Here is a 26,500-nt window from a genome sequence, read left to right on the forward strand (position 1 = left end):
GTCTGTCTGTCTGTCTGTCTGTCTGTCTGTCTGTCTGTCCGTTATAAATAAAGTAAATAAAATGTATGCTGAAATCTCCACTCTCTCTCCCTGTAGATCGCGTGTCCCATCTTCGCCGGCCTGCTGCACTTCTTCTTCCTGGCTGCGTTCTCGTGGATGTGCCTGGAAGGTGTGCAGCTCTACCTGATGTTGGTGGAGGTTTTCGAGAGCGAGTATTCTCGGAAGAAGTACTACTACCTGTGTGGTTACTGCTTTCCCGCGCTGGTGGTCGGAATCTCGGCGGCCATCGACTACCGCAGCTACGGGACCAGGAAGGCGTAAGTGTGAATGGGTCTATTTGCGGGCGCCATCGCTGCGGTCTTGACCCTCTCTGAGACACGCTCAGCGTTGATGAATGATAAGTTCCATCTGCCCCATCTGGGGGCGCTACGTCCCTCTGAGAGCTGAAACAGATCCGCGCTGTTCAGTTGCACTGTCCCCGAGGGAAATAGACCTGATTTATTCCCAATATCAAAGTGTATAGATCTCAAAAAGACTGTTTTTTTTATTACATATTCCTGGCACTCGAGTGATATGAGGTCACTTTGGGGGAAAAAATACACTTGATGGATTATTATTATTATTATTATTATTTTATTTTTTTTTATTTTTTATTATTATTATTTTTTTTTTTCAGGTAAAAAAAAAAAGGTTATAGTATTTTATCTACATATTTTTATATATATATATATATATATATAAAACACTTGTTTTAATTTTTATTTCTTTAGATTTTATTTCTGCAATTTGGGTCTTTCAATAAACACTGGTGGGTGAACTCCTCTGTTCATGTTGGCCAAATTCTAGTTTAGCTAAAATAAAAATACAAAAAAGAAAGTAAGAAACAAACATACAAAGAAATAAAGTGAAAAAGGAAAGTAAAGAAAAGGGGAAACAAATTTTAAGAAAAGAAAATGAAAAGAAAAGAAAAGAAAAGAAAAGAAAAGAAAAGAAAAGAAAAGAAAAGAAAAGAAAAGAAAAGAAAAGAAAAGAAATCAGAGAGAATCTGAGAGAGAGGAAAAAGACAAACAGAAAGAGGGAAACTAATTTAGGTTTTTAAGTAGAAAATGAAAAATACCTTGTTACAGTTCATTTAAATAATAATTCATTTATTCATTTTTTTATTTAAAATCATAAAAAAAACAGCAGGTTTATACCCAATATAAACAAACTGGCAGAAATGATCAAATAAAAAGTGAAGGCTGGATGTATCTAATGTGCTGTGGTTTGATAAGAAAATTTGAAACTAGCAATAAATATAAAACGTTCGTATTCTGATGAATTTCTGACTCGGGGAAAATCAGACACGTTATGAGAGAGTGTTGGTAATTAAACGCCGAGCTCAGTTTTGATTAGGTTTTTATTGCGTTTGCTTCGGGATGACGCACGGTAACGATGCGGGTCAGAAGATGGATGAAGCAGAAACACGGCCGCTGCTGGATGTGATGATGGATTTGTGTGGGATACGAGTGTTATTGCTGTGTGATAACAGAGCAGAAGATGATGATGATGATGATGATGATGATGATGATGGTGTGTGTGTGTGTGTGTGTGTGTGTGTGTGTGTGTGTGTGTGTAGGTGCTGGCTGCGGGTTGATAACTACTTCGTGTGGAGCTTCATCGGCCCCGTGTCCTTCATCATCATGGTATCGTTTTCTCTCTTCCTCATGCTTTTGTGTGGTTTGATTTTGAATGATGTCGTACCGTTGAAACACCAAACAGCCTTGTGTAACCTTCGACCTTTGTTTGCCCTCCAGCTGAACTTGGTGTTCCTGATGGTCACGCTTCACAAGATGGTTCGCAACTCATCGGCCCTCAAACCCGACTCCAGCCGTCTGGACAACATCAAGTAAAGAGTTATTACATTTATATTGATAAAATTGCAGAGAGAGAATAAAGAAAGAAGGAGATAGAGGGAAAGGAGGAAGGTGGCAAAGGGGAAAGAAGAAAAAGTGAAGAAAGGAAACGGGAAAGGAGAGAGAGAGAAGAAAAAAGAGGGGGAAAAGAGGGAGGAGAAGAAGAGAGATAGAAGGGAAAGGAGAGAGAGTAGAATAGAGAGTGGTAAGGAAAAAAAGAGAAGGAAAGAAAGAAAGAAGGAGACAGATGGGGAGTAGAGGGAGAAGAAAGGTGACAGAGGGGAAAAAGGAGAGAGAAGGAAGGAGAAGGATTGAAGGAGAAAAAGGATCCACAGAAGGAGACAGACGGAGAGAAGAGAAAGAAGGAAGCAGTAGACAGAGGGGAAAGGAAAGAGAGAGAGAGAGAGAGAGAGAGAGAGAGAGAGAGAGAGAGAGAGAGAGAGAGAGAGAGAGAGAGAGAGAGAAAGAGAGAGAGAGAGAGAAGGAAGGAAGGAAGGAAGGAAGGAAGGAAGGAAGGAAGGAAGGAAGGAAGGAAGGAAGGAAGGAAGAAGAAAAAGGTCTAATATGAGAGAATAAATTTAACAGAAGAAGAAAGAAAGAAAGAAAGAAAGAAAGAAAGAAAGAAAGAAAGAAAGAAAGAAAGAAAGAAAGAAAGAAAGAAGGGGACAGAATGAAAATGATAAAGAAAAAGGGAGGAAACAGAGAGAAAGAGAAGAATGAAGACAGATAATTAACCAGGTTTGATTATCGCAACATGGCAAAATGGGTGTGGCCCTTGTAATACGACAAACCTGGTTTGGTCATCCTTATATGGTGAAGTGGGCGTGGTCAGTTTGTAATGACCAACCAGAATGGTCATCCTGGCCAGAATGTAGGTGTGGACTTTTCTAATATGGAAAAGTGGGCGTGGTCAGTGTGATATAGTGAACTAGGGTTGATTGTATATGTAAAGCAGTGTGTGTGTGTGTGTGTGTGTGTGTGTGTGTGTGTGTGTGTGTGTGTGTGTGTGTGTGTGTGTGTGTGTGTGTTCAGTCTCTTCATGTTGTTTGGCAGCCACAGAAATGATTGTTGTATGTTTCAGGTCCTCGGCTCTCGGTGCCGTCACTCTGCTCTTCCTCCTGGGCCTCACCTGGGCTTTTGGGCTCCTCTTCATCAACGAGAAGACGGTCATCATGGCGTACCTGTTCACCACCTTCAACGCCTTCCAGGGCATGTTCATCTTTATCTTCCACTGTGCCTTGCAGAAAAAGGTGTGTGTGTGTGTGTGTGTGTGTGTGTGTGTGTGTGTGTGTGTGTGTGTGTGTGTGTGTGTGTGTGTGTGTGAGCAACTCATCAACTGGACGGTCTGATTTTTTATGTTTTATTTCGAACATGCCTAAAAGTATTGTGACACCTCCTCCACCCGTATGTGTTTCTTCTTCCCCAAACTTGGAGAGCGTCTTTGGATGCAGCAGCATGACATTTTCCCTTCACTTTAACTAGGAGACCAAAATCTCCAGCTCTATGAAGATCTTCCTTCCATGGGTTGGAGTGGAAGATCTCCTGCTATAAAGCTCCAAACCCGTTAAACACCTTTGAGATTAATTGGAATGCCGACTTCACCCCAGGCCTCCTCACCTCAACGACATCAGTACCTGACTTTCCCAGAAGAGTGGAGCTTTTTATAAAAGCAAATGAGTATAAAACGTGGAATGGGATGTTTAATAAAAAGGCATAAAACACAATTTTCCAAATAAATGTTTATATCGTTTACATTTATTTATTTATTTGTATCATTTATCCACGTATCACACCATCACCTTAAAAACGGTCTCCTCGCACAGCAGTACAGTGCTCCCAGCGTTCCTGCTTCTTCTGCAACGTGTCATGAAAGTCTTTCTTTTGAAGTGTCGAGCACCTTCTGGGATTCACGCCGGATCTCTGCAATGGTGTCAGAACGACGAGCGGTAGCCGAATCTGGCTGTGAGTGCGGAAGCGAGATCGGTGAGATGGTACTGTTTCTGGCGAGAAACCAGCATGTGATAAGAACGCACGTGGTCAGATTAGCACCAGTTGCACAGCTCCTGAAGTGCACACGACGATGTCTTTTGGGACACTGAATTATGAAGGTCGGTGCTTCCTGTGACTGTGCGTGCAGCCTTGTGCTGCCATCTATTGGCGTGTTACCAAACTACTCTGGAAACATTTTGCTACCACCTTGTATGTATATATATATGAGCATCTTCTCATGTACAGAATATCTACTTGCAGTAAATAATCTTTATAATCTGATCTTGTTTTGGTATTAAAATTAAATCAAAATAACTCTTTTTTTTTTTTTTTTTTTTTCCCAGAATGTTTTAACCCAGTTTTGTGAAACAGTCCCAGTTTTAATGCCATAAACAGCTGTGTGTCTTCCAGAGCATGACTGATTTCTAATAATACTGTGTGTGTGTGTGTGTGTGTGTGTGTGTGTGTGTGTGTGTGTGTGTAGGTCCATAAGGAGTACAGTAAGTGTTTGCGCCACTCGTACTGCTGCGGGCGCTCATCCAACTCCAGCGCTCACGGCTCGCTGAAAAACTCAGCGCTTCGCACCAACAACCGCTATTACACCAGCAGCCAGGCCCGCCACGCTGCAGCACACCGACAGGTAACTCACACACACACACACAGGTAAACTTCACACAGACTCACGACTTTCCATAACCAACATCAGAACAAAACCTGCGTCATTAATATGATCAAAAGTAATGACACCGGCGCGTTTTGTTTAAATACGAGCACAATAATGAGCACCTGCACTAATTACTTCCTCCGTCGTTCAAGTAAATCTGCATAAATTACCCTCAATTCGGGAGTAAAAGGTTGATAACCCAGGTCAGTATGTGTGTGTGTTTGTGTGTGTGTGTGTGTGTGTGTGTGTGTGGGACCGGGGGAGCGGTGTTTAGCCTCTCAGACGCTAATTAAACATCAAATCGGCGTTAATTAAGGCATTAATGAATTCCTGGTGTTTGCTGTGATCTCGCTTTTGATCAGGGTTAAAACGAACATTAATGAGTAAAGGTGTTTGTTTGTTCATGCTGGCAACGTGGCAGGAGCAGAATCTCGTCTCGGGGTACTCGGATTTTTATTTATTCCTCGGTCAACTTTTCAATACTGTAATTTCCGGACTATAAAGCGCACCCAAATATAAGCCGCACCCAATAAGTTTGAGAAATATTTTTATTTTGAACATAAATACGCCACACCTGTCTATAAGCCGCAGGTGTCTACACTGGAACTAATGAACTTTACACAGGCTTTAACGACAGTGCCTGTTACACGGTTGAAATATGTTGTGGCTCCTTTAAGAGCAGAGCGGTATTTTGGGAATAGCCTGCCGCCGCATTTTTCCGGTATTACTGCATGTGTGGAGACCGAGGAATATGTCCTTATTATTTTCTGATGCTCAGTTCTAAGTTTCTTTGACTAACCTGTAACGCTGTTGCCAAGAAAAATAAAAAAAAAGCATGAGTTTTGGAAACCTGTCTGTGCTTATATGATTTCTGTTGTAACTGGAGTTAGTGAGCTCTCCCTTTACCCAGACTCAACGCGTTACAACGGCTTATATCTAAACACTAGCCGACCGAGTAAGTCATTGTTCACTGTCTTCCTTTCACAACTATTTCTCTCAGGAGTTTATCTTTTGGCATCGTCGTGCATTTAAAAATCACCATCGGTGAAGCTTTTCTCCTGATGCCGTGCAGCTCAGAACACAGGTGAAGTGTGTTTTCATGCCCGGTTTTTGATTGAAATGAATGATTCACATTTCCTGTAGACAGTCCGAGTGAGCGGCAGGTCAACATCAAAGGAACATCATCCATATTTATGATGTGGTGCGGCCCGATTCAGTGGGAGCGCATCTGATTTAATATAAAGAGTTTCATTGGTTCACCTGAACCCGTTCGGAAATTTCATTGGTCTAATGTTATGGGGTTCAGTTTTTTGGCTTGAAGTTTGTGAAACCGGAAAAAACCCAGGAAAAATCCATAAATTAGCCGCTTTATTGTTTAAGCCGCGGGGTTCAAGACGTTGGAAAAAAGTAGCAGCTTATAGTCCGGAAAATACGGTACACATTTAATCCCTAATGAATAAATACTACTAATATACCTTAATATGATGGAACTGTAATGAATGGACGTTCGGTGATGAGAATGGGTTCCGTTTTGAGTCTGGTTCCTCTCAAGGTTTCCTCCTTATACCATCTCGAGGAGTTTTTTCTTGCCACTGGAACCTCTTTATCTTCTATCTGGAAAGCTGCTTTGAGACAATGTCCAATGGAAAGACATTGTGGACAGATGTTTGTGAACAACCTGATGTTCCTGTTTTGAACATCCATTTTCACATCCCTGTTTGGTCCTCCATTCTCCTGGGAAGATGGTTCACTAGATTTTGTAGTGATTTGTGTGAGATTCATTCAGCCACAAGGGCATCAGGTACTGATGAGATCTGGGGTGCAGTCAGCGTGAAGAATTCACCTCAAAGATCTTTAATATATTTGGAGCTCTACAGCAGGAGATCTTCCACATCATCCAACTGGAACAGGTTCTGGGGTCTCCTAGTTCAAGTAAAGGGGAAATTTTCATGCCAGTGCATCCAAAGACCTCATATACAATTGTTCGCCTCAGGTGTCCCAATATTTTTGGTCTTTTAAATCAAAAATTGTATAAAAAAATATATAAAATGGGAAATATTATTATTATTATTAAATATTATTGCTGAACAATAGTGAAGTGTGTTTATGCCTGTGTGTGTGTGTGTGTGTGTGTGTGTGTGTGTGTGTGTGTGTGTGTGTGTGTGTGTGTGTGTGTGTGTGTGTGTGTGTTCTCAGAGCCGAATCCGTCGCATGTGGAACGACACGGTAAGGAAGCAGACCGAGTCGTCCTTCATGGCAGGAGACATTAATAGCACTCCTACCCTCAATCGAGGTGAGACACTTGTGTCCCTCCCTTTTTTCTTTTCTTCGTCTCTATCTGTCCTCACAACTGCACTCTCCCGTCCCTATTTCTGTCCCCATCTCGCTCTCTCACGCCCCCTTTGTTTTCTTTAATACCTGTCTTCCCTAGTATGTTCCTGTCCTCATACAGTATGTGTCCTCATATTATGTCCCAATCTCTGCTTTTATCCTTTGGTTTCAAGAGACATGCAGACGCAGAGAGACGGCAAAATGGAGAGAGTGAGACAGAAAGATGATAACGGAGAGACAGAGAGCAAGAAGGAGAAAACAGGATACAGACAGACAGACATAGAGAGAGAGAAAGCAGGATAGAGATAGTGAGATGGAGAGCACGAGGCAGACAGAGACAAATATGCAGAGGGCGAGACAAAGAGACAAATAGAAAGGCAGAGACATTGAGGCAAATAGACAGAGAAAGTGAGAGGAAGAGATCGAGACAGAAAAAAGAGAAATAAACAGAGAGAGCAAGGGCAGTGAGATGAAGAGAGTGAGGCAGACAAAACACAAACCGACAGAGAGAGGGAGACAGTGAGACGAATAGACAGAGAGGGTGAGATGGTGAGACAAAGAGAGCAAGGCATAGATTGAGACAAAGAGAGACAGAGTGAGACAGAGAAAGGTGAGATGGTGAGACAGAGAGAGCAAGGCATACACTGAGACAGAGAGAGACAGAGTGAGACAGAGAGGGTGAGATGGTGAGACAAAGAGAGCAAGGCATTCACTGAGACAAAGAGAGACAGTGAGATGAAGAGAGTGAGGCAGACAAACACAAACTGACAGAGAGAGGAAGACAGTGAGACAGAGAGGGTGAGATGGTAAGACAGAGAGGGTGAGATGGTGAGACAAAGAGAGCAAGACATACACTTAGACAGAGAGAGACAGAGTGAGATAAAGAGAGTGAGGCAGACAAATACAAAACGACAGAGAGCGAGACAATGAGACAAATAGACAGAGTGGGTAAGATGGTGAGAAAAAAGGTGAGTGAGGCAGACACAAAGACAGTGAGAGACAGAGTGAGACAGAGAGTGCGAGACAGACTACAGTGTATCTTTTTTGATTATTCTATTTGAAGGTCATTAGCGGTCGCTGGGGCAGATTTTAATATGAGTAGAACATATTAGCGCTCTCTCTCTCTCTCTCTCTCTCTCTCTCTCTCTCTCTCTCTCTCTCTCTCGCTCTCTCTCAATGATGATGATGATAATGTTTACCTTCATCATCATCATCGATTGCAGAGGCACTGGTATCAGCGTTTCTGGGAGGAGACATGGGCCGCACTAGCTAACTAATTTCATGGGGGTTTTTTTGTTGATAATGAACTGATTTGCGTCTGAGTGAACAGGGAGACGATTAGAATCAGACACACACACACACACACACACACACACACACACACACACACACACACACACACACACACAGAGCGACATTGTGGGGACTTTAATCAAGCCAGCAGAAAGAGAGCAAGCGAGTAAACGAGCGAGAAAGAGCGAGAGCGCGTGAGATGGAAATCTGCTCAGCAGGACAGAGACGGCGAAACGAGAGAAGAACGGAAAGACAGAATCCCGCATGTCTTTTTGTCCTTCCTCTTGGAGGAAAGTTTTTGCAAAGTCTGAAGCAGGCGAGGCAGAACCATGTAAAAGCCTGTTAATACACACACACACACTCACGCACACACACACACACTTCATCATCTCAGACCTTCATCATCTGTTTCTCTCTCCCTTGCACGCTTTCGGATGTTCAGTTGCTCATTTGCTCGTCTCTTAGACTTTGTTAGCATTTTTTCCCCTCTTGAATCCAGCATGGTGATGTTGACCAGACTTGAAAAATATGTGAGAGACAGCAGGGGTTTTTCCTACAGGAACGCAGTAGGACACTTCCCAGCATGTTCACTTCTTTTAGCTCGGCTTGTAACACGCACTAACATTCGGCAGCATTAATGCAACTAATCACTGCTTTGTTTTTCTTTCTTCTTCCACGTTCTCACTCAAGTTCTTACCTTTAATATAAGATCCGAATTAATCAGTCATTTGGAGGCCTTGTGCTGTGAAATGCTGCTATGAATTCCAGAGTATGATACACTTTTAGACCACGTTAAGACATCATTCGTGAGTTTTGTGTGAGTAGCGAGATGTTCCCTCTCGTTGTATCTCTGTGCGAAAGTAGGTGTCGGTTTTGGTCAATCGGTCCCAAGAAATGGATTTAATGGGCTCTAAATGTAATCGTTTCCATTTGGTGGTATCAGTTTGCACACAATCGGTGTTTCGTTGGACGTTTATTAAACCACATATACCTAATTAAGACAATCATGAAAATCTGAACACAGATAAACCTTTAGGAAATCAATGTTTGACTCTCTCTCTCTCTCTCTCTCTCTCTCTCTCTCTCTCTCTCTCTCTCTCTCTCTCTTTTTCACATTTTACCTATATCTATCTCTCCCTCCTGTAGCCCCCATGGGTAATCACCTGCTGGCGAACCCGGTGTTGCAGACTCGCACAGGTTCCTCTCCCTACAACACCCTGCTGACTGAGAGCTTCACACCTCCATCACCTGGAGTCTTTAACTCCACTGGTCAGTCTTTCTTTCTTTCTTTCTTTCTTTCTTTCTTTCTTTCTTTCTTTCTTTCTTTCTTTCTTTCTTTCTTTCTTTCTTTCTTTCTTTATGCCATGTATCTCTGCATTTATTTTTTTGCATGTTCACATCGTTTCACTGTGATTCAATCAAACGGACATTGTGAGTGACCAGCTGGCCGATTTGAAACCCCGCCCCTCCGATCCACTGACTAAAATATCGATTAGAGACGAGGCGAGGCGATGCAAGGCGGTGTGATTGACAGCTGAGTGGGAGAAGAATCTCCCCCGAGATTTAACACGTCGAGGAGCTCGGCGTCCGACTCGAATAACCCTGCTCTCGGTGACGGAAAGATAGACTGAAAGAAAGAGAGAAAGGAAAAGAGAGGGAGGGAAAAAGCAGTCTCCGTGTCAGAGGGGTGAAATTTAAGACGCCGTCTCTGCTGAATATTTTACAAAGTTCTCTTCCTCGCGCGCCGTAATGCGTCAGCCTCGACTCGGCTTAGCTTCGCTCCCCCAGCCCGCGGCGCATTTTTAGAATATTCACACAGGAGGAGGGCTTCATTAGAATGTCTAATTACTCTTTCTCTTTTTCTCTCCCTCTCTTTCCGTTTTTCCGTTCTTTTTCTTCCCCGGCGAAGGCGAGCGTTGATTAAAGTCATACCGTGCATTAAAATTTCAAGCCCTCCAGCACGAGGGTGTCTCAGCACTCGATATTTATGGCGACAGGTTCAAACAAATCTGGAGGTGCCACCTCACGAAAGCCGAAGCGATTGTCGTCACGGCTTTAGGAGGTCATACGTATCACGGATCATGCCCTCGCTCTGTCAGCGTACATCTAAACAGCCTCTCCTCAGCACTGCCCCCTTCAGGGTCACGACAGCACGACAGCGGTGCTGTCAGTTAGCATGGCGCTGCATGATAATGTCCGTTAGGGTTTGGTATGAGGAAGTCGCTGTTCAGACACGCAGTTTCAATTTGTCACTTGTTTGAAGTCTAATGGAATTACTTTCGTGCCAAAAGTAAGTACCTTTTAAAAGAGGTAAACCACTCAGTTGTAAAAAAAAATTTATGGTCTTCAAATACATAGCATTCTGTCTGAAAAGTGGGCCACCCAGTGGTAAAGGCTCTGGGTTACTGATTGGAAGAAAGGAGTTCAAGCCCCAGTTTTGCCAATCTGCCACTCTTGGGTCCTTGAGCAAGGCCCTTAACCCTCTGTGCTCCAGGGGTGCTTTATCAGGGATTTATATACAATTTATATGTCAGCATAACTTAACCTTTGAGCTACCATTTACGCTTCACAAGGTCATTTCCATCTGGTGGTAACTAAATGGACAAGATATTGGACTTCTGATCAAAAGGTAATAGTTTTTTAATTCCAGCACCACCAACCTGCCACTGCTGAGCCCCTTGAGCAAGGCCCTAAAGCCTCAGTTGCTCAGCTGATTAGTTGAGATAACTGTAATTCACTATTGAAAAGGGCATCTATCAAATGGCATTAACGTAAATGTGTGGGGGTGGAGCTTTACTCTCATTGGCTAGTGAGATTAGGATGAAGACCTAATTGACCTGGACATTGAGCATATACTACAGCAAATATTGGAACAGGTTCTTTTTCCATGTGTGTTGTTACGGTCAACATTTTGGGCACAGATTTGATTCTCTACAGCCCAAACAACTAAATCTTACATTGAAATATTTATTTTATTTTATTTATTTCAAGAATACCATCAGGGCCAAAACCCTCCCCTATCCGAATCCCAAATACCATATAGTACCATATGTCCAAAAGCATACATTGTAAAGAGACATGTGGTGGTGTGTATAAGTAGTCCATGCTACTCACTAAATACACCACACCCTGTTTGGCTACTAGCCTCCCATTCCAACCTTCACCTAGATACAATTGCCACTAAAAATACCTTCATCCTTTCCCCTTGCCCCTTCTTCCAACCTGAATTCGGGTTTCCACCAGGTAAATTCGATTGTCGTTTGTTCTGACCACAGTTTTACTATAGTGTTCAGGTGTGACCTGTATAACATAGAAATGGGTATAAAAAAAGCATTAATGCTACGACACAAACCATAAAAACTGCTGCTTGTTGAAGGTGGGAGCTCACTAAGGCTCGCTAAGGCTTTGGTTGATCTGAAGGTCGGGGGTTCAAGTCCCAGTATAGCCAAGCTGGGCCCCTGAGTCCTTACCTTAACCCTCTGTGCCCCAGGGGTGCTGTATAATGGCCTGACCCCAGCTTACTAACATTGCTGGGACATGGGAAGAAGGAATTTTGCACCTTTCTTTACTTCTTATATGAAACATGACACATGGCAAAAAATCTTCATGTTGGCTTTCACCTAGCTAACTTTCTCCTCTGTATCACTCAGTGTATATAGAGCACTGTTACTGTAGTAACCAATGTGTCCATGCAGGAAAATCTGCACTTCAAACAAACAGATGGCTTGAGTCAGTTCTGATTTGCAAAGCAGACATAAATTTGAGTCGCAAATAAATCCTGGAGCTGCACTCGTTTATAATGACTTTCACATTAGAAAAGAGGGATAATTACACATAATTCCAATTTATTCCTTAGTTCTGTTAAAATGCTTTGAGACAATGTCTTATTGAGATATAAACTTGAGCATGAACAATCAAAGCTATAGAGAATACTGCAATATATTATACAGTAGGTATAAGTTCAAAGTCTCCTGTATTGTGTTTCTTGTTACTTTCATTCCTTTTTTATTTTTATTCATTCTTTCCTTCTCAATAAAAGTGTCTACATCTGGTGGGCACTTCCTTTTCTTTCATTTCTTACTTGTAGTAACAGTAATTGTCCATACAATGTACTACAGTATATGAACAACAGTTTGTAGACACCTGATCCCCGTTTGCTGTTCTAATAAGCTCCTTTCTTCTGGACAGATGTTAAACTAGATTTGTGAAGATTTGTGTGAGATTCAGTAAGCCAAAATGGTGTTAGGAAAGTCAGGAAACAAGTGATGTAGGTGAGATAAGGAGGCCTGGGGTGCAGTCATTTTGAAAAATTCATGTTGAACAGGATTGAGCGAGAGCTTTGTACTTGTCAGATGCACTTTAAAGCACAATGAAATTACTTCTTCTCCCAGCGATGTTAGGAAGCTGGGATCAGAGCACAGGGTCAGCCATGTTACAGTATCCAAAATGTCCTATACAATTGTGTGCCTCCAAGTTTGTGCTAACAGTTTGGTGAAGAAGCACATACGGCTGGAAAAGTCCGGTACCCCAATACGTTGTTCATCTAGTGTGAAAAATACATAAATAAATGAGTTGTTTCATGCTTATGGTTGGCTTTAAGTGAAAGTTCATCTCATCTCTCTCTCTTTCTTTTTTTTTGCCGTCCAGTGGGAACCTTCCGTGATCCAAGTAAGAGACTTTTCCTCTTTTTATTTTTTCACCTCTTCTCATTAATGGCCACTGTTACCATAATGATTCTCTGTTCACCTGTGCAGTAAAGCCTTGTGTTTCTGTGTACACAATTTCTCCTTCCCTGCTAATCGCCGATCTACTTGCATAAGCCTATTAATCTTGCGCTGGATGTGTCTTGAGTGATTTAATCCCCGATTTTTGTGCTGTGAATCTTGGTCTTGATTAAAAAAGGTAATGAAGTGTTCACTTTCCCTCTTCTCCCTCCCTCCTTTCCGCTTTTCCTTTCCGGCACCCAGAGAGCACTCTGGCTAGGAATCGGGACCATGGCGGAATGGAGACACTGCCACTGAACGGCAATTTCAACAACAGCTACTCCCTGCGTGCCGGAGTTGCTGGACCAGGGGGGCAAGGCGGTAGCTGCGACTTCCTCAGTGGTGGATCAGATGAGAGTCCGCCTCCTCTGCTGAATCAACGTGGTGCAGAGACACTGGGAGGGATCCGACGCAACCTGTCAGATGCGGCCGCCTTCGAGAAGATGATCATTTCCGAGCTGGTGCACAACAACCTGCGACAAGGAGGTGGCGAGAGAATCGGTGGTACCCTGGCGCGAGGGCGAACGACTGGAGTGGTTGTTGGGACAGGAGCTGGGGCAGGGTCGAGTGCGGGAGCAGGAGTTGATCGGCCGACCGCTGCCGAACAGGAAACCGAGGATGATGGCCAGCGACACCGAACACCGCAGGACGTGGAGCTGTTATACAAGGCTCTGGAGGAGCCTTTGCTTCTGCAGCGTGCCCAGTCAGTTCTCTATCAGAGTGATGCAGAGGAGAGTGAAAGCTACATGAACGACTCGAACGAGAGCCACGGGCATAGTGCAGCTGCCACGGCTGCCGACACAGGTCCAGACTCCCCCGCCCGGGACTCTCTGTACACCAGCATTACCAACCTGCGAGACTCATCGTACCCAGACAGCAGCCCCGATGAGCTCTACTACAGCTCGGGCAGACCCGCACTAGGCAGTGCCATGCACACCTTTTACCCAACGCCCCCGACAAGGCCTATAGCCGATGCCCAAACCCACGGCCACACCCACAATCCCCCGGAGCCACCACACACCGAGGGGGACGGACAGATGCAGCTGGTCACCAGTCTGTGACTGTGAGGGCCCCCCCCCTCCCCAGTCCCTTACACCCATTCCGTTTCTGTTCCTTTCTCTCGGTTTGCTAGTTTGGAAGTGTAAACGGAGAGAAGTCTCAGCTCGGTCTCAGTGGCAGCAGGTTCTTGGTTCTATAAGGCAGCTCTGGAGCAAACCTAGTCCACAAACTCCCTCCCTTCCCCTTGGTCAATTCCCAAGTCCAAAGCTCTCTTAGCAACTGAGGATATTTTCAACAATTCCTTGTGGAATCTCTTGCCGATAGTTTTTTTTTAATGCATAAGTTTAACAGTGTTTTCTGTTTTAAAATATTCCTCCCTTTTCTTCTCCCTTCCATCGATTCTCAAGAGCTGAGACGTTTGGAGAAGGGGGTTCACCGTTATGCATCGGTGTGCAAAGAACTCTCTCCACCTTGCTCTGAAAGCTCTTCAGTGTTGCCAAAAATATATTTTTTTTTGAACCAGAACACAAACTGGAATACACACACACACACACACACACACAAACACACACACACATGGTAACACGAGTGCACAAACATAAGTGCTTGTTACTGAACGTCAGCTCATGAAGAACTGCACTCGTGAAGGCAGTAGCAGGAAGAAGCTGCCCCTGTGGAATTGCCTTTATTCCCCTACTCTGTCTTTTTTTTTTTCTCTCTCTCTCTTTCTCTCTCTTTGGATGGACTCTGATGTACAGGACCCTTAACAAGACTTGACACGGCTGCAACTGACCACCGGGACTTGTATTTGATGCTCTATTTAAAAGGAGTTGGTTTTTTGTTTAATTTCTGTGAATTAACCCATGGACATCAGTTGCCTCCTCTGTGTTAGGGCCCAGAGAACTTTTTTTTTTCCCTGGTTGTTTTCCGAGCCTACTACAAAACGCCTGTACATACGAACCTTGAGAATCAATAATGAAACCTAGCGCCAATCCTATTCTGTAAATAGAGACCAGATGAACAAACGCGACAACGGAAAAAAATGGACGTATGGACTATGACGAGAGCGAACAATTTCTTGTACTGAGACTAAAAAAAACAACAAAACAAAGAGTGACACAAAAATTTAAATAAAGACATTTGGGATTTTAAATGACAGTCCATCTCTCCCTCCGAGTTTCGTTCACTCTCTCAGGCTCTCATTTACCCCTGCCCCCATTGAATTGTGGGAAAACTGTGTGTTGACAGAGTGAGAAAGAGAGACAGAAAGAAAAATAGAGAAGGAATATTTGTGCAGAGGAAAGGAATCTAGCCCTGGCACAATTTTTATGTATTATAAACCATTGTTAAGGTTTGACCAGTTTCCTGACTCATGCCTCAGGAAAAAGGGATGCAAGGGGCAAGGGGCTGGGTGGGAAGGTGGACGGGTGGGGCTGGGCCAGGGGCAGGGCAAAGCAGGGCAGGGTGGATTGCAGGGCGGGGCTTGGAACTGGGGTTTATCGACAGCAGCCATAATGTAGTGTTGGTTGTGTCTTGTTAGACTGATGAAATAGATATCAGATAACTAGATTACCGATACCTAGGACAAAATAAATGCATTCATAAATAAATAAATCTCTGAGGAGCAAAAGTGGGGATGGAATTTCAAAACATGACTCAGAGTCATGAGCGAAGCTGCATTTCACTGTTTTGAAAGCACGGCAAATCCGTCACCGTGGTTCCAACAGCAGGTTTGTGATTCTTCTGTCTAGAGGACGTTCGGTGTCTATTCGGGTGCTGAAGAGCTTGTACTTAAGAATCTTTTTTTTTTTTTTTTTCTGCCAGGATAGTTAGACTCGTGTTAAAACAGAAAGCAGAGTTTTAAAAAAAATGTAAAATTTTAAAGAAATATATCTATTAAAGAAGGCTATATTAGCTCCCGTCTCAGAGCCTTCGCTAGGTGTCAGGAATACTGTTATTTGGGAGCTCAGTGCCATGGAAACCGGGATCACCGAGCGTCACGCCTGAACGACCAGGCATTAGCATTTCATTAGGACAATGGGCGACCGCCGACTAACAAGACACGTGCTCCGTGTGCTAGAGTCACCATGTTTTAATGTCGCCATGTGTCTTCAGAAACGTGTCCTTCTTTTTTCATTGGGGGAGCTTTTTTCCTCTGCAAGTACCACATTTTTTGGCACTAAAAAGCAGACCTGTGCTTTTTTTTTCTTTCTTTCATTGACAGCGGTTTTGTATTATCATTAGAAAAGGTTACACCTGAAATGTTACTAATGGTATTTTGGGCAAGGAAGGGGGGTTATTGTTCAAATGTATTGATTACTTAATTACAATGTTACTTCAGGATTTTTTTCCCCCAGAATTTTCGTCAATCAATCAATCATCAGTGGTGCAAAAAAAAAAGTTTCCAAACTTTTTTTCTAGCTGCTAGAATTTCCTTTTGTTCATTTTTTTTTACAATTCAAAAGATCTGGAACTAATTCAGTTGATGGAAATTCTTCAAGAACCTCAAGTCCCAAAGTGGTTCTTGTTTAATTTGTGTATTTTCTTTTTTCATGTGCAATGGAAATCCACAATTATCCTCAATTAAATTCTACCTATTTCACGATATGTTCTGTTTCCTAATTGAGCAATTGTTTATGCATTCTAGGGATACCTGTGGACAATTTCATATACAATATTACATACATATACACTAAAAACTGCTGTGATATTTATTCTTTATTATTTCAGCTATATCCTTATTATCCTGCCATTTGGACATTGCTATAAAGTCCAATTTCACTTTCAATCAGCTGCTTGTTCAGGACCAAGGTCATGTCCACACTTATACATTTTCCTTGAAAACGCATATTTTAGTCAATGAAAAACTTAGCTTTTTAAAAAAACGCTATCCAAAGTGGTTCAATTAAACACTTTCGAAAATGTCGCATTTTATTAGCCACGTGACTGCGACATTGCTGTTTTCAGAATGTTTTCTGACGTTACAGTGTGAGCAACTTTTAGAAAACGATTAAAAAACGAGTGTGGATGCACAGCGTTTTTAGACGAAAATGCAATCAGTCTCAGTGTAGCCTTAAAATACCTTAATCTAATATTCGCTATTGACACCCTGAAAAACTATAATAGTGTAACTAGTCTTATGCTCCATCCCTAATTCATTCATGCTGGATATATTTTTATACTTTGCTGGGCAAGTGGCAGGAGCAAAGGATAGAGATAGATAGAGAGAAAGAAAGAAAGGGAGTGGAGTACATACATGTTTTATGGCTGTGCCATGGTACAGTGGGTGTCAAATGTTCCGGTTGTGCTCTGTATCTAAGGTGCCAGGGGAGAGTGACATCTGCTTTACAGTCACAAACAGACGTGGAACATTGTGGTGCATCCTCGATATAAGCTATTTTACACCCACAGCATCACCTCTATCTTTCTTTTGTTTTTTTTCTTCACTTCTTTCTGCTCCCCAAACTTTCCTTAAGGGGCATACGTGTGTGCAATACAATGCTTTGGAACTTTGGCTGTATTAATGGTCTTTGTAAGGGTAGTGCTGGTTGTTTTTGTTGATGGTGGTTTACATACGTCTGGACCTGGAAGTATTAAAGGTGAAATGTGTCTCGAAACCTGATGTCTAGGAACACATAGAACAAAGAACAAGCAATTTTAATTGTACGTTTAGTGTAAAAAGTCATAGAACTGGTATACGTACATGGAAGGCTGCAGAAACCTTGTATGGACCCACATCTGACCTTGCTTTGACCTTAAACCTATTCAGATTGTTTCTCATATCTCATATAATTTTCTCAATACTTTAATTTCCACGAGTGATAGATCAGAGGTTAAGACGTGGGACTTCCGATCAGAAGGTCATGAGTTTAAATCCTAGCACCACCAAGTGAACAAAGTCTGTGTGTAGTAGACATAGACGTCTCAAAGTAGACGTGTTGGGGGAATCTGCTTATTAAAAATGTAACGTTTTATTTTGTTTCTGATCGAAGGAACAAAATGAATTAAATGACTACAAACTGTTAATTTTGATGCGATAAAAACCGATCTTCCCATCACTGGTGTATAGAAAGAGAGCACTTAAGCACGAAATGCATCTTAGGAAGTCAGACTGGAGATTGCTGCTGCCCCTGGTGGCCATATGTCGCTAGTGCAGGTTTTAAAAAAAGTCGATCAAGACTGAATTGGTTGTACGAGAAAAGTGTTAGTAAAGGTACGAATGAAGTCTATAAAGTTTGGCTTAAATAAATATATAAATGCATAAATATATTAATATAGCACTCACAAGAGACCAAATGGCATTTCAATTTGAAAGTAGGTTGTAGGCAGTTCTGCTCAAAAATGTTGATATAAAAGACCCATTTTATGCCTTGCACTATAAATCGGTTCAGAGAAAGGGCTATTTTTTTTTATGTTTGCAGTGAATTGTAGTTTAAAATTTGGAACTGCAATGAATGGACATTCATTGCCACCCAGATGAGGATGACTTCCCTTTTGAAACTGGTTCCTCTCAGGGTTTGTTCCTCATACCATTTCAGGGAGTTTTTGCCACATTCACCGCTGACTCGCTCATCAGAGATGAAAAATTATAAGAAACAAAATTATAGCCAATACACATACCCATTTTTTTCTATATAACCTCATAACCGCTTTATCTGTGTAAAGCTGCATTGAGACAATGTCCATTGTAAAACGCGCTAAACAAATAAAATTAATTTAATTTAACACTGTCAAGAAACCTAAAGTACATTTTTTCCACAATATAAAACAAAAATGACAGAAAACAAAAAACTGAAAAATGCTTTGCATGGCTTGGAGTGGAAGATCTTGAGTGGCCTGCTATAGCGCTCTGACTTTTCTGATCCACTAGATTTTGGAACAATGTGGTAAAATGAAATTTACCACTCACTATGAAAAACACATCTATTTGAGCATGACAAAAAATCCGTTCCAGGTAGATCTGCTTTCCTTGGGTTGGAATGGAAGATCTCCAACTATAGAGCACCGACCTAACACCACTGGGATGAATAGTTCATGTTGACTGCACCCCAGGAATTCTCACCTCACCAACATCCTGTAGTACCTGACTTTAGTAACACCCTGGTGGCTGAACGAATCTCAGACAAAAGTCCACAACATTTACTGGACCATTCTCCCAGAAGAGTGGAGCTTATTATAACAGCAAATGAGGACTAAGTGTGGAATGAGATTTTCAAAAAAGTGAAAGAAGCTTATGGTCAATGTCCTTGAATTTTTCTTTCTCCGTATAATGTGCATTAAACACATTTCAGAGTGAATGCAAGAAAGTCAGAAAGGCGCAGTGGCTGATGGGAAGATTATATTTGCATAGTTTGCATTCTACAAATGGTAAAGATAGTTTAATTCCAAGACTTTTTTGGACTTGCAAGGGAAAGAAAATTTGGAACTAGGGGTAATCGCATGTACACTACTACACGTGGCGTGAATAGCGATTAAGAGAAAAAAAAAAAGAAATGTATTTCTTCAAGGCTTAAGATAGTATAATCAGCTTTTTCCCTTCCCAAATGCACATTCTGCTTCCTTTGCTTTCCTTGCAGAAATGTTGCATGCTGACAAGTAACCACAGCATGCATTCGTTTTTTGTGGGTTTTTTTCAGTTTTTTTTTTTTTTTTCGACTGGTCAGCGAGTTTCGACCATTCGGCTGCATTCTTTTGGTGAAAGTGTGAGGAAAGTGGCCGGTGCTGAACGATGTCCTCTGAAGAGCCGTTCTCCTGAGTCATGACTCTCTTTGCACCTGCTCTAGCTCGCTTTCGCTCTCTACGTTCTGGCCCAGAGGACAGACTGTTTATCGCTTCGGTCGTTCCCTCGAGACGGCCGACGTGCGTCACGGTGCGTCTCTCGCTCTATCTCTCTGCGCCCCGTCTCCCTCCTACTCTTCTTTCTGTCCTCTCTTATTCCACTGTACGCCATGGCTTTGCTTCTGTCTTTCACATTTCTCCCTATCTCCCTCCCTCTCGCTCTCTCTCTCTCGTCCTTTACCCAGGTTTCTCGTTTACTGCAGTGTTTTCCTGCGGCTTCATTACCGCCTCACGTACGGAGGAGTGGCGTTTTTCGATTAGTCAGAGGTTTTGTTTACATCCTGCTGCCGGAATAAAAGACTATGTGGGTTAATGATAGTGATTATACAGTAGAAAGAGCCGCAGGACTTCAAACCTTCTCGTGGGATTGCCACCACCTCTGAAATCTCTCAACACAACCCCCTGATTATCATATTAATGCTGAGAACTGTAATCTAGCCACATCAAGCCACCTGGAGATCCTTCTTAATGCGCGTTCGTGGTTTCGAATGGAGACGAAGGAATCGTGAGAGTGCCCGGGATCTTCCTTTTCTTTCTAAAAGAAAAGGACACGATGTAAAGTCTCTTGTGCTATAGTACGCTCTTGGCTTCGTGCCATAATGGAGTATTGAGCAGTAATAGCTGCTGGATTTGAACTTTCCACTCCTGCCCTTTACTTTCCAGCTCTTTGACTCGTCTATCAGTCTATTAAAGGAGGTGCCATCGATTGGTCGAGTTTACAATCAGCAGACAGTGTGTCAACAAAACCAAATGCAAAACCGTTCATGACGGTTTCAGCCCTTCATGGTTCCTGAGATCGGTTGCACCAAGCAGTCTCTGATGGAAGACACCTCTATCCAGACCTACAGCCTACCTCCAAATATGAATCTTTATCATTGAGACGCGGATTCTTTTCTACTGAAACTCTTGAGTTGACCCATCCACACTTGTCCACAGCCACCATCAGCTGCACCAAACGGTTTCTAGCTGAAAACACCTACGGTATATCCTGACCTACAGCAAAACTCCCGATGTAATTAATTTTTTCACTGAAAAGCCTAATACTCACAGACATGCTTCATTTCCCCTGAGTTAACATGCCAAAAAACAAGATGAAGGGGGATACAGGTGCAAATACGTGAATTTCACATGCAAGTACAGTACTATCTTGGTACTTGTCGGCTGCAGAACCCGTCAAATCCGAAACACGTTCTGACATCTAAAAAATGTTTCAGCACTCAGAACTTGACACCAAGTCTCGCGACGAAACTTGTGAACGATTCAGGCTTGCAGTAAAACGGATGCTCGAAGAGTCTCATGTTAGCTCACTAAGAGTGCCATAGAGTGGTCTCCAGAGTGTTCTCTTTTGTGCTTAAAAATGCCTTTATTAATTTTCTTTATTCCTTTTAAAGTACAGTACTGCATTAAAAAATACTTGTTTGGTCCTGAGTTTCAGAACCACTTACATAAAGAATTACATTTACAAAACAAAGAAACAAAACATTATTTTTGCCTGAATCATGGACAAGAAAACCATAAATGGGTGTCTGATCTTCCTCAATAGTCGATGATTTGACATGAGCCGGGATTGTTTGGTTCCTCCTGGAATGGCATCACAGCAGCAGGTCTGTAAGCTCAAAACTGCAGGCTCATTTCATATAAACAGGATTAGATCATGGTTTTATAAGATGAGGTGATCCGAGAAGTCTGTCACAACAACGTCCTCTCCATTTTTATAAGAGCAATCCGTTGCAAAAGGAGCCAGATTAATATTCAATTCAGTTTTATTTCTATAGCATTTTCACGAGGGACATTCTCAAAGCAACTTTAGAGAATATGAATTATAGAACAAATTTCACATATTTGAATTGATGTATGTTTATCCCTAATGATGAAGCCTGGACCAACTGTGGCAAGAAAAAAACTCCATTAGATGCTATGAGCAAGAAACCTTAAGAGGAACCAGACTCAAAAATGAACCCATCCTCATCTGGGTGACACCAAGAGTGTGATTGCAAATCATTGAAACATTACAAACAGCGAAGAGTGAGAAATATCATGAGCATCAGAGTGTGTGATTATGAGTAATGTCCTTTCTACAGTCTTCTACAGTAGAGTCAGTTGGAGTTTAAGAACCAGGAGCTCAAAAATTAACCAACTCATAAATTACCCCAACATCTGAGATTCGACTCCAACTTCTCCATGCCAGAGCCTTTAAATGTTCAACGATCGAAAAGGCTTGATAAAGAGGTTGTTTATTCTTAAAGTCCAATGTCTGGAATTTTCACAAAGTAGGAGCCAACTGGAGCCGGGACATAATACGGAGAGCTTTCTGAATTCAGCATGGAATGCAGGAGAGACCGGATCCTCCAGCATGAGAGTTTGGAAAGATTTTAGAAAGATATTTTTCTCAGGAGGAAATCGTTTACCTGATTCATTTGTTAAACTGTTTTTTTTTTTTTTATTTTAATTTATTTTGTATTATGATACCCAACACAGGTTCGCTGGTGGTCTAGTGGTTAGGATGCGGCGCTCTCACCGCTGCGGCCCGGGTTCGATCCCCGGTCAGGGAACCAACCCCAGCCATTAGGGTTACACAAGCCTTAGTGCAGGTCCCAAGCCCGGATAAATGCGGAGGGTTGCGTTAGGAAGGGCATCCAGCATAAAAACATGTGCCAAATCAAACATGCGGATGGTCGGCTGTGACGACCCCTAATGGGAGAAGCCAAAAGAAAGTTTATTTGTTAAACCTTTGTATTTAAACATCAACTTGTCAAGTACAATCGATGTAGAAAAAAGCCCATTTTGTAGAAAATTGTTGAAAACAAACAAACAAACAAAAATAAATATATAACTCTTTCCCTGCAGTGGTAAAAAAACTGCAAACTCATTGGCCATTGTACTATTGTTGAGACGATTGTTGTCATGCCAATCATGTCTTCTATTATCAGTATATACACAGATCAGCCATAATATTAACAGTTCTGACTTGTCGATCATTAACATCATGAACTTCTTCAGCAGTTTGAGCTACAGGAACTCGTCTGTTAGATTGGACCACACGGACCAGCCTTCGCTCCCTGTGTGCATCAATGAGCCTCGGCCGCCCACGACCCTGTCGCTGGTTCACCACTGTTCCTTCCTTGTAGTATTTTATAAAATACTGACCACTGCAGACCAGGAACATCCCACAAGAGCTGCAGTTTTGGAGATGCTCAGACCCAGACGTCTAGACATCACAATTTGTCAAACTCGTTTAAATCCTTACGCTCTGCCATTTTTCCTGCTTCTAACATCAACTTTGAGGACAAAATGTTCACTTGCTGCCCTATTTATCCCTTTCACTAACAGTGTTGGTGTTAATCACTTCGCTGGTCATAATGCTATGCCTGGTCAGTGTATATAGACTTTTCGAACAATTTGTAAACTCAATTGTCTCAAATCCTCAAATGGCTCAATCCTGCTATTTAATCACGTCCACATGTGCGTTCAAGGAATCTGACTAGCCAGAACAATTGCTAAGAACAATAGGTGATCTTACATGTAGTTAGCAATGTAAGAAGTTTGGCCCCTAAATTGGTTCAAAACAAGGACAACCTTGAATCGACAAAAGCAAGACAATAACGAACACAGACTCCAGAACTTAAACAGTGACACTAATTTGGTGAAGCAGGAAAAATATATGAATGTAATAGCATGTGATTTGGGACATGGAGTTCCAGTGGCTGATGGGAAACCATTTTATGTAACACCCACAATGCTTCTTACCTACCTGTCGATAGTGGGGGTATGGGATTTATTCAAATGCTTTATCTTTACTTAAAGAGTGATGCAGCCATGATTTAGACTTTTAGTCAACGTCTGTATCCACTCTAGGGTTCAGGTTTTTTGTGGATCTCACACACAACTTTATCCACTGCTGAAACAATGGGATTTCTTTAAAATCTATAACAGGTAACCAGACACCCAATTCCAACAGTTAAACAGAGCAAGAGTCCTAATAGTGATCCTTGAATTAGTCCTGGATTCCCACCATAATAGTTTTTCTTTCCTTATCTGCCAGTTGGTCCAGCTTCTGGTTATGTCTCCTCCTTGCTGCCTGGACCTATCCTAGTCCCAATGGAGGACTGTCTTTCTTATATGAGCCTCAGAAATATCATTTACAGCAAGAGACACTTTGTTTTGAAGCTTTCATCTACCCACTGAGAGAAGCCAGAGGTTATCAGCCATCCTCAGATTTTTAATCACTTGGTCACTGCAGGATCAAGTCCTTGTTTCAGTGCCACCGCAGGTACATCTGGAGAGCAGAGTGTCCTGTCACTTATTTAACCGCCATACTGCCGAACACAGCATGAACAGCAGGATGGCATTGTTGCTTTTTAAAACAGTGATCAAGCAGTGTCTCTGATTGCTGCAGGCAGAATACCAACAGTTTATCATAAATGTATTATTATTATTATATATACGAAACGTACTTTGGGCTCAACTTGTGATACAATCGAGGCAGGATGTAGATCACTGACACTGAGCTACATACACCCTGAAGGACCCCCAATCAGAAAAAGGCAGTTTTCTAGAGAAATTCATGTCAAATGTTCATCCATAGTGGTTTCATCTGGTGCTTTATTGTCCTCAAGTCTTCTTTTTCTTCTTTTGGCTGCCCCGTTAGGGTTCTCCACAGCGGATCATCATTCTCCATGCCACCCAGTCCTTTACATCTGCCTCTTTTAAACCAACCACCTGCTCGTCTTTCTCCTGTCTTTCGGCTCTATCCTCAGCATTCTTCCTCCGATATATCCCATGTCCCTCCTCTGCACACAACCAAAACATTTTAATTCTCTTTAACTGGAGACCATTCTGTGTGAAGATGGTTTCCACATCAACAGCCTAAAAATCCATGAAGTTACTAAGCAACTCAAGAACTTAATTTGAAAGAACTAGAAAGAAGAGGATGGATTTGTCCTGCAATTTATATCACCAGTCTGAATTCTGTATAAATGTCAAGGCATGGTCTCTTCAAGTACATTGTTAAAGCAATACAATTCTTTCAAGTCATTCCAGTCATTATCTCACCATCGGTTGAACTTTTGGAGAAAATAAAGACTTTATTTTTCTTGTTGTTGTTTTTTTATAATCTGAGATGCGAGCAAATGGTAAACAGTATTATCTGCACCTAATAAACTCACTCAAGGGCTTGGTAATGAGCTTTAAGGCTGAGTCAGGGTTGCCTGACAGAATAAAAATGGGGGAAAGAAGAAAAAAACAGTAAACTGTGCACTTCTGTGCTCCCATGGGAGCGATTGCCCTCTCCACACCTCGAACGTACCGAGCTTGAAAAAAAAAAGCTTTTTTTTTGTTGTTGTTCCTTGCGTAGGCAACATTTTCAACATGGTATGGACCGACGACTGATGTAAGACATGAAGGAAGTCAGGACACCGAAACCAGCTGGACCTCTGGGAATCGTTTCATTCTCATCGAGTTTCAATTAACGTTATGGACTTGATTCGCTGTTAGATCTCCCACGTTGCTCTGACAGTGCTCTGGGGCAGAACGGGGACATGGTTCCCTCTCGTCTGCGTCATTGCAGGTCGGTTTGACCCTCAACACCTACTGAAAAAAGAAAGAAACCTGAGTAAACCCGGGCCGGTTACATTTAAGTGCGGAGAATCCATTTGCAATTCACACCGAGCCAAGTTATGCAAACGATAAACCGCCTTGAGAGCGTCCTTCAGTCGGAAAAGAACTAACGCGGAGGTCGTCGCTTATTTTCCAGGGGTGTGGAGTTGTTTCAGGAGAGCTGCTTTGTAATCTTTAATGTCGCTTATATTCGTGGTGTTGTTAATAGGAGGTTCATTTCCATATCGCGATGCCGCTAAGAGCTGTTTAGCACGCAATGCAGTATAATCAGCCCATTAGAGCCACTTGCGGATGAGGAAAAAGAGGGGCTTATGTTCCCTCAAAGCACAACGATTTCTATTTGGTGAAGTCGAGTGCACACAAGTCTGATCGCGTAAAGTCATTTCGCCATTGGCTTCCTTAGGCTTCGGGTTTCATACTTTTGTGAAAAGAAATGTCTGGTTTGGATTGTGTGCAAATTTCTGTGTGACTTTTTCTTCACAACGTGAAAGTTGCTCAACCAAAATCAACCGAAGCTTATTGGTTAGGGCATTGGACTTTGGAGCTAAGGTCATGAGTTCAAATCCCAGCCATGCTGCCACTCCATGGCTCTTAAGCCCATTGGTCACTCTGGATAAGGGGGTCTGGCAAGTGCCATAAATGTAAATAACCATAGCACACAGTATGAGGAACATCATACTTACATAACATTATTTTGACAAAAGTATTGTGACACCTAACTTCCACCCGTACATAGTTCTTCTTGGAAGCACACAACGGTACAGGATGTCTTTGGATGCAGTAGCAGGAAATTTTGCCCTTCACTGAAAGTAGGAGACCCAAACATTTTCCAGCATGACACAAAGTCCACAAATCTCCAGCTCCATGAGGGTCTGCTTCCCATGGGTTGGAGTGAAAGATATTCTGCTATAAGATATACTGCACCCCAGGCCTCCTGACCTCACCTGCTTTCTGTACTACCTGAACAAATCTCAGACAAATCTCCATATAATCTAGTGGAACATCTCACCAGAAGAGTGGAGATTATTATAGCTTCCAGCTAATCAGAATTCAGACTGACCATGTTAGAAATGAACAATATAACATTAGTGACTATATTACACACTCCATGA

At 42.3% G+C, this 26,500-nt stretch overlaps 1 protein-coding gene and 1 long non-coding RNA gene across 9 annotated transcripts in view; one reads left to right on the forward strand and one right to left on the reverse strand.

Annotated features, from left to right (window-relative positions):
* adgrl1a (adhesion G protein-coupled receptor L1a) overlaps positions 1 to 16,536 on the forward strand; it is a 202,916-nt gene extending 186,380 nt beyond the window's left edge. For 7 of the 8 annotated variants that reach the window (XM_083524300.1, XM_083524302.1, XM_083524297.1 and 4 more), the window contains 9 exons: positions 97 to 317; positions 1,619 to 1,685; positions 1,797 to 1,888; positions 2,977 to 3,145; positions 4,369 to 4,524; positions 6,745 to 6,841; positions 9,319 to 9,441; positions 12,820 to 12,840; positions 13,140 to 16,536. In XM_083524300.1, the coding sequence (XP_083380426.1) occupies positions 97 to 317; positions 1,619 to 1,685; positions 1,797 to 1,888; positions 2,977 to 3,145; positions 4,369 to 4,524; positions 6,745 to 6,841; positions 9,319 to 9,441; positions 12,820 to 12,840; positions 13,140 to 13,996 (1,803 nt within the window). In that variant the 3' untranslated portion in view covers positions 13,997 to 16,536. The remainder of the gene's footprint in view (positions 1 to 96; positions 318 to 1,618; positions 1,686 to 1,796; positions 1,889 to 2,976; positions 3,146 to 4,368; positions 4,525 to 6,744; positions 6,842 to 9,318; positions 9,442 to 12,819; positions 12,841 to 13,139) is intronic. The other variant, XM_083524301.1, reaches the window with a different exon arrangement.
* Positions 1 to 26,500, reverse strand: part of LOC310717017 — a 54,849-nt gene that overhangs the window by 18,100 nt on the left and 10,249 nt on the right. The window lies entirely within an intron of this gene.

This window comes from Silurus aristotelis, assembly GCF_946808225.1.
Source record: "Silurus aristotelis genome assembly, chromosome: 21".
In the NCBI taxonomy this organism is placed as follows: Eukaryota; Metazoa; Chordata; class Actinopteri; order Siluriformes; family Siluridae; genus Silurus; species Silurus aristotelis.